Source organism: Telopea speciosissima, chromosome 7, assembly GCF_018873765.1.
Source record: "Telopea speciosissima isolate NSW1024214 ecotype Mountain lineage chromosome 7, Tspe_v1, whole genome shotgun sequence".
Lineage (NCBI taxonomy): Eukaryota > Viridiplantae > Streptophyta > Magnoliopsida > Proteales > Proteaceae > Telopea > Telopea speciosissima.
Window position 1 is genome coordinate 57,600,336 of NC_057922.1, and position 8,697 is coordinate 57,609,032.

At 41.0% G+C, this 8,697-nt stretch overlaps 1 protein-coding gene across 2 annotated transcripts; it reads right to left on the reverse strand.

The window, feature by feature from the left end:
* Positions 1-2,385: 2,385 nt before the first annotated feature.
* LOC122666920 (sugar transport protein 14-like) lies at positions 2,386-7,809 on the reverse strand. Of its 2 annotated transcripts, none has more exons than XM_043863032.1 (3): positions 7,668-7,809; positions 3,148-4,100; positions 2,386-2,853 (listed from the first exon to the last, which is right to left on the reverse strand). In XM_043863032.1, the coding sequence occupies exons 1-3, from the start codon at positions 7,807-7,809 to the stop codon at positions 2,416-2,418; spliced, it is 1,533 nt and encodes a 510-aa protein (XP_043718967.1). In that variant the 3' UTR covers positions 2,386-2,415. The 2 variants fall into 2 exon arrangements, with proteins under 2 accessions (XP_043718967.1, XP_043718969.1); XM_043863034.1 differs by having other exon boundaries at positions 3,148-4,107; positions 7,675-7,751.
* Between the last annotated feature and the right edge of the window lie 888 nt (positions 7,810-8,697).

Genomic DNA, 8,697 nt, shown 5'->3' on the forward strand with positions numbered 1-8,697 from the left:
CGTGGGTTAGTTCACTCTCGGGTATGTCTCAGGGATCGACCGGATGCAGGGGCAGACCAAGGAAACACATCCGCTCATGGGTCCGCTCCCTCTCGAGTGTGTCTCAAAATTCGAACGGATACATGACCGGATCTAAGTAAGAATTTTTGTCTGTGGATCCGCTCCCTTTGTTTTCACCTTTTGGCCTGAGCGGAGTCAGGGGCGGATTTTTCTCTGCTGCAACCGCCCCATGAGTCCGTTTGTGCTGTCTTAGTTGAAACTTGATTTTAACCTTAGGGACCTAGCATGGGACCCTTCTATAGATGCTTTAATGATTGTTTTCGTATTTTTAGGCTACCCAAGTCGATGGATAGCTGATGCAGATTCATGTCAACCACGCAGGGTGACACCCGTGTTAGGTGAGTGGGTTCTAGGTGACTTTGTTGGGTTTGGATATATTTATTAAGCAATCTTAAGCATGCTATTATACAAATATAAGCATTGTGCGCATTGCATCTTTTATCTCAAATGTGAATTGTTATGAATGTGATATTATTCTCACCATTGTATCGGGCTACGGTGTCGGGTGTGCCGGTACCGGAACCCCAATTTATTTAATTATAGAAATTATTGTATATCATCCTGATCTATATGTATCGTGCCGTACTGGTATCCGGGTACTAGATGGAATGGGACGTTGATGCACCCGGAATGCCTCTCGGGACGATAGAATTTGCATGTTGTATATCTGCGGCTAGAATGCTTGTTCCTTTATGCTACGACCCTTGCCAACAGGGGCAGTAATGACTATCGGGGTCTGCCACTGGGTGCCCGGATGGTTTCTACCTGCGTAACCTCCCGTGTGATAATTAAGGTTTCACTGGGACGATAAGTTAAGTAACCCTCAGTGTCTCCCGAGTTTTCACAGTAGCATACACTAGACTTGTACAATTTGTATGCTAGGTGAAAAATGAATCTAACATTAGCATGCATCATTCTGCTTGATATTGATTGTGTGTATGAATGTGCATGGGCTCTCTCACTAGCTAGTGTAGCTAACCCCGTTGCGTAACCCCTTTTAGTCTATATGCAGGAGATACTACTCTTAATGAGCACCGTTGGATGCGAATCAAGTGGAGCCGGTGGCTGTGACTTGGATATAGATGTACACCCAAGATTGGTGCCCTTGTGGCAATTGTTTATTATTTAATTTCTATATTCATCCACAATCATGTACAAACTGTATGTTTATTTATAAAGAGAGAGTGAATGGTTACAAATATTGAACTTGTACTATGTGTTATCATTAAAGAACCGATGCTCTATAATTTCACATGATTTCATTTAATTTCGCTTCCGCTAACTCTGTAATTGGAACGATTTATTCCATTCTGGTACGTTCCTTTCTGTTATCATAATGTGATGACAAGGTGGACTGTGGCTCGTGACACTGTATCTGTGATCCTGGTAGGTATTTGGATGACAAGTATTGTCCCAGTCACCTCCTTTGTAGTAAAATATCTTACATCGGAATGGGGGCGTGACACTAAGGGTCACCAAAACATAAAATCAATGCGTGTCATGTCTATGTGATTGATGTGAATGTGTGTTTTGAATCCACTACCTGTCATGCTATACTAGGACACATAGGGAGGAATAGGATGACTAGGCTAGCTCAAGAAGGCCTATTAGGCCCACTCGCTAAAGTCACCTTATCAACCAGTGAGCCCTGTCTAGCAGGCAAAGCTCATCGAAAGCTTTTTGGTAAGTCAGTCCATGCGACTCATCTTTTAGAGCTAGTCCACTCGGACATATGTGGACCTATGAATGTAAAGGCACACCATGGCGCCTCATAGTTAATATATTTTATTTTTTCCATCAAAAAAAAAAATATTGTAATGACTTAGTGGAGGAGCTTGTGAGCCTATTTCTTTTGGAGGTCGATTCACATATACTCGGTCATACCATAAGAGGTAGGATTCAACCCCACTGTCTTTCCTAACGCATTGAAATTTCTGGCTGAGCACCACATTAACAAATTAGTGATTGAAAAATGCGCTCCTACGGTCAATAGACTTCTATTTTCCAAAAAAGAAAAAAAAAGAAAAAGAAATTATGATCCATTTACAAAGCCATCAGGGAAGTCTGTCTTAGTTACTTTGTTATAAATTCAGAAAAAGTACACCGAAATGGTAAGATAAAATCAAGTACAATAATAGGTCTATGGTCTGGGTTTCTTCATATATATTTCAAATGATTCCAGGCTTTGAAGGGTAGATGAATGAACATGGTTTATCAGTAGTTTTGGAGGTTTGATGATTTGCTATTTCATAAATAGAAAGGGAAAATTAAAGAAATGAAATTCATCAGGAAACAATTGTCTAATGCAAATTCCATAACATGAATGAAAATCTCTTAGATCAATGGAGATTTAATTTAGTCCGCTCGTACCACCTTCCCATCTGATGGTTCAACATATTTCTTCCAGAGCCAATGGTTCTGCCATAGGAAGACAATCTCCTCTATGGGGACTTGCTTTGTTTCTGGCAAGAGGAAGTAAACGAAGCAGCTCATGATCATAATCAAAGCTGCGAACAGCAAGAAGATTCCATATCGGAGGTGACAGAGAGACGCTAAGAAACACTGTGCAACCAGAGCTGTAAAAAAGAGGTTATTGCAGACAACTATGCTCTGACCAGCTGATCTTGTTTCCAGAGGGAAGAGCTCACTTGGTACTAACCATCCTAGAGGACCCCATGACCAACCATAAGCAAGGAGAAAAGCGCATATCATGACAACTAGGATGGCAGCATATGATTTAGGTATTGCCACTCCATGTCCAAACTCGAGGCCAAGAATAATGGCCACCACCAACTGTAGTAAAAAAGATCGAATTCCTGTTAGTGTTAATTTGCAAGAGAAGAGAGAGTTATAAGTCCAAAGTTCTAAATCTTGATTTTGATGTCGGTTTCCAGCAGACCCGAAATCGGCCCTCCCAGGGTTGAAACCCAGGATTGATTGAAACTTGGGTTTCAACCCGGGTTTCATTTTGATCAGGCACGAAATTGAGACAACTCGGAGATTTCAGTCAGTTTCGAAGGAGATTTAGTTCTAAAATTAACTATAAACAGATTAAGTGAAAGAAGCTGAGAAAAGGTGGGGGATTACCATGGAGATGATCATTTGGCAACCAGCTTCCAAGAAGAGGAACCTCCTACCTTTCCTATCAACAACATACATTGAAACGAAAGTAGCAACGACAAGCATACTACTTGTTATAATGGATGAGTAAAGAGAAGTGTTTGAGCCAAAACCCAAGCTCTGAAAGATGACTGGAGCATAGAATACTATAGAGTTCACGCCAGTGAGTTGCTGGAATGCAGGGATGCCCAAAGCTCCTATCACAAACTGCGGACGATTCTTTCTTGCCAAAAGGTTCCTGAAGGGATGCTTAATAGCACGCGCTGCATCACTTGCTACTTGTAGATCATGGAACTCTGCATCTACATTGGTGGTGCCTCTAATTCTTTCCAAGTTCTTTCTTGCTTCATCTAATCTTCCTTGTTCAACAAGGCTGTTGGGAGTCTCAGGAAGGTAAAGGCCACCAATAAACATTAGAGAAGCAGGGACCATGGCTAGACCAAGAGACAATCTCCAACCCCATGGATGGATTTTGTCAGTGAAGTAGTTGATGACATTGGCAACCAGAATGCCGAGGCAGGTAGTTAGTTGGAAGAGTTGGTTAATCATACCCCTGATCTTGGGAGGAGCAGTCTCTGAAAGATAGAGAGGGACAGCTTGATTCCCAAATCCAATGCCTAAACCAAGAAGGATGCGGCCTATAATGAGCATTGCTAGGTTGACAGCACAAGCATTCAAGAGCCCGCCAAGGAAGAAACTGGCAGAACCAAAGAGAATGCTGGCTCTTCTACCCTTTGTTCTGGTCAAATATGAGGCCCCAAATGTGGAGACGAGGCCAGCAAAGTAGAGAGAAGAAGTGAAGAGCGTGAGGAGCTGGTTGTCATATTTGCAATAATCTGTCTCATTGAGATTTTGTTGCTCCCTTGCATATATTGTCGGGAAGAAAAGAATCAAGAAGTCATCCATGGAAGTCACACCACCTGAAACATAGTAAACAAGAAGATCAATATGTCGAATTCAGTAATATTCAATTGCAAGTGCATGCTTGTGTTTTCGAGTAAATCAAATCATAGACTTGGCATGTATTTTATTTTATTTTTGGCTTGACAATATCTGTGGGAGAGCGTGGCCCTGTGCACACGGGGACCAATGAGAGTAGACGTTGGCATCATGGGGGCAGGATTTCCACCTTTCATGAGGGTGGGGAGGTACACTCTCCCACAAAGAACTTTTTTTTTTGGGTGAATTAACTTGGCATGTACTTAAAGATCAGCTCGTTGTTAATTACCATTTTTTTTTCTGGGTTTCCTGCCTTCATCCACATTTCTGTTATGTAACAAATGAGGTGGGGTTCACTTCTTTCTTGGAGGGTTGATCCCTACTTATATGTCAAGTTCAACAAAACACAATTCCAACCTCTTTATTGGCCAATAGAGTTATGAAAATTATTAAACTTTCCTAAAAATGATAGAAAACAACAAGGGTACCGTTATATGAAATTTGACACAGTAATTATCCTAGATCAGAAAAGTGATGTGGCAATTTTAACTAATATTTGAAAAGGTAAGAGATAAATTTAATCATACATTCTCCTAGATATTGGAATGCATGCTCTCAAGTGTCTTAGATTTTCATTGTTTTATGGGAAAAAGATCTCTATCTGGGAGTGTGGCCTATGCTAGCACTCCTATGAGTCTATCTCTCTCTTTCCCATGTGAAAAGACACCTCTGCCACCTTGTTTTAAGGATGAGAGAGATAGACTCATGGGTGTGCTTGCGTAGCCCACACTACCACACAAAAAACTACTTCGTTTTATTTTGTCACTTGTCTTAATTTGTTTGGTAGACACTTCATTGGTGAACACATGACCTTGGAATGTACTAGTCCAAAAAACTTCAGCCCCACATGATCAAAGCAGATATTCGTGCTGCTACGAGCATATCAGGTAGGGGTGTCCTATGCTCGGTTCGGTCCGGTTCCGATTGGGCTGATGATAGGGAAAATCGACAAGTCAAAAATTGGCTTCAATCTAACTTAGATTGATGTTTATCGGTTTGACTAAATGGGCTCTTATCGGACCATTATTGGACTGCTATCGGTTCGGTTTTAGTTTTTCATATATATATATATATATATGCATTAAAAGATATTAAAAACAAATTTTTTTATCCTTTTAAATTTTATTGGTTATTTTCGGGTGTGGTCCGGTTTTATATCGATTTCATTTCAGTCGGTTCATAGTAGTTTCAGTTTCTATCAGTTTCATAAAACCCCAAACAAAAAAGTATTAGATTCAATTTGATTTGGGCTGAAAATTGACATCCCCAATATTATCAGAATTAGATACCATGGTTAAAATAATAATTGCTGGCACAGAGAATCTTTAGTCTTTGTCTTTACGGATAACAAGGAGGTCAACTAATTCACCGCTTCTACTTTGCAGTCGGTTTTTCTATCTTATTTGATAAAATATTTTAGGGCTGATTTTTTATGTGCCGTAGCGCAATCTACGTTCAGACACATGAGCTTGTCATTCAGGGGGTAGGGTGGTTATTTCGTCCACCCCATGTGTTTGGGTGCAACCTACGCCCTCGATATAGAAAAGCTAACGGCTTACACCAATTATAAGACTAGACACAGGGAGGGCAAGGTGATCCTTTTCAAAGGAGAAAGAAAAGAGGACGACATAGGCTGGGTATTCTGGTGGTGTGCTCAACGTAAAACCATATGGGGTTATAGTGGTGTACTTTCCAGACCCAGACGCAGAGAGGGTGAAATGACCACTCCACCCCCCAATGAAAGGTTAAAAATATATACACACATTAAAATAGAATAGGGACTCTGTAGGGATTACACATCATCTGGCGACTAAAGCTAGACATGAAAAAAAAAAAATTAAAAACTTAAACGAGCTGGGATCCCGCCTCCAGAACTACGAGGCTCGGTTATAGAAAACCTCTTAGATTTACTGTCGGATTAGCATTAGCTTTTGGAATAAGATTTTCCATTTCGTTGAAACTATAACACGGATGGGGTTTTGGAGGAAAATAATCCTTTCCAATTCCCTGAAAGTGTGCAGTGCAGCATGGCGCCAAGTGGAGATGTCGACACCTGGCAGCTCGAATATCCAACATTTAAAAAAAAAACCGAGTCAATGAGCTCACACTGTTGAATGCCTGAACTGCTAGCTATTGATATCTCCACCTAGCATGATCGCATTGCACACTTTTAGAAATTGGAGAGGATTAAAATCCGTTTTTCGATCCACTTGATCCAGAAAAGTTAACAATAAACCTATTAATGGGACCTGGCTCCCGACTCCCGAGTCATGAGTCATGAACACAAATGAATCCTTGGTGATGCCTGACTCTCAGCATTAAAAAATGGGTCCCATGGATTTAAGGGGGATCAACCTCGTCAATTTGCCTCGTCTCTAGCATAAGGGCAATCCAATGGCTCTCCGAGCTAGGGAATGATGCACATCGCATGTTTATTGTATGTGCATGTCCATGGGATATACATCATTCTCAGTTCAGGGTGCCGTTCGATTGGCATCCCATCCATGTGTCAACATCTTCCCCACGTTGGATGATGTCCACCTAAGGGATGCATTGGAGAAGAACCTAATCCAAAAAACAAATTAATTAGTCAATGACCCAAGGCTCCGCTGGGAATTATGCATTGCAGACTGCTCGGTCTGTTGCCCAGGTGGGTTCCACACTTCCCTTTTGTGAGAGTAGAGAATCACACCGGTCAGGAACCGTAGATGATAATTGTCCAGCATACCCCATCCAAGTGTTGACATCTACCCCTCCCGGGGTGCTCTGGAGAAGAGCTCAATTAAAAAATATTAACCTAACTGGTGAATGACCCAAGGCACCGTTCAACATGTCAGAAGAGGCAATTCTCAAGACTCAGGAGAGACAGGACTCGTGTAGAGTATGGGAACGTGGCGTTAATGAATGGTCCAAAGTCCATAGAGGCAACTCTACTGAGGAAATACACATAACAAAGGCGAATTTAGAGGAAAATTTTAACCTCTCATGAATCACGATGCTTCATTGATGAAGTTTATCGTGAATTCGTGACCTTATCAAAACAAAGAGATTTTATTTCTAGTTCCCAACTGCCCAACTTCGGTTCTGTGAGGATTAATAATCCGTAGTCCCATATCCACTGAGTCGAACTCCCACACTCTTGGCTCTTTCATCTAAGTAAACAAAACTCAAATCACCCTTGTATTAATGTATTAGATCACAATATGATAAATTATCTTTCACTATTAGTTTTATGCTGTTAAGTGATGATATATCAGCCAGTTAAAAATAAATTTAAATTTCTAAACTAACTTGACCTCAAAACATAGATTTTGGAGCATAGTATTATAAATTTAATTCTAATGTTTTAATTCAAGGATAAAATAATCCTTTCACACCAATAACTAACATCAGACTAACACCATTGCTGTAGGGGACGCCGGGAGAGAGAGAGAGAGAGAGAGAGATAAAAGATGGAACAATTGAGATGAGGAGGAGAGAGAACTTACCAGTAACACCAAGATCATATCCGAAAAGAGAACCACCAAGTGCAGCAACGCAGCAAGCGAAGACAAAAGCCTTTGTGATTCTATACTCATAGAGGTGAGCCCTCTTTGAAGCCTCTGGATCAACAAATCCACCACCCGCCATTGATGATTGATTTTGATTGATGAAGATGAACAGTAAGTCAGTCAGTCAGTCTCCGATTACATACAATTTAACAGAAGGACAAACCAAATCCCTCAGGACAAGAAAAAGGAAGGCAATGGTTACTCCTCATCAGTAGAGGTCAAGATAAAAAGGAAGAAACTGCACAGATGATGTGATCGATATATGGACCAGACTCTACTACAGTCGATTAGTATGAAAGTGCAAGGGTATCCATAAGAATTAATTTATTTTAATTTAGAAGAACAAAAAAGGGACCAAAGCAGTAGTAGCTAGATCGAGAAACACTACGGTTACATGAACAAGAGATTTGAAGGTGGTGACTTGTTGGAGAGTGGAGAAGGAAGACTAATTTATAAGAAAAAACCAGAAAGAAATATCTTAAAGATGAGGGAGCCAGCTAATCTCAAAAGGAACTGGACAGCCAAAATATCCTCTTTAAACGGCTCATTTATCGGATTTCTGGATTTAAACCCCCTCTTTCTTTACCAACTGGATGTAAAAAACGTTGGACTTTTGACAACGGAAGTCCATGAAGAAGGTTATCCATCCAGGGAAAATTATTGCGCTGCCCCCAGTATTTGGGGCGCTGCTGTGCGCATCGTGTGGCGCAGCAGCACCCATGTGTGCTCAGTGGGCCTCATTGTATGCACATGACCACTGTTACACCGCACGATGCATACAGCAACTCCCCCAGTACCAGGGTGATAAAGATCCATCCATCCACATCATATTTGCCATTTTGGGCCCAATAGTTGTCTAAGAATTTAGTCTAGAGAACCCTCTCATTTACTATTGGGGAAAAGGTTGAAAAGTTTTTTTGAACCGTCAGTGGAGGGTACTCCAGCATCTTCTCTTTTTAGTTTACGG

Coding starts and splice junctions, on each gene's coding strand:
- LOC122666920 (XM_043863032.1), bottom strand. CDS start 7,809: ATGGCGGGTGGTGGATTTGTTGATCCAGAGGCTTCAAAGAGGGCTCAC. Junction 4,101..7,667: donor ATATGATCTTGGTGTTACTG/GTAAGTTCTCTC, acceptor ACTATGTTTCAG/GTGGTGTGACTTCCATGGAT. Junction 2,854..3,147: donor GCCAAATGATCATCTCCATG/GTAATCCCCCAC, acceptor TTTTTACTACAG/TTGGTGGTGGCCATTATTCT.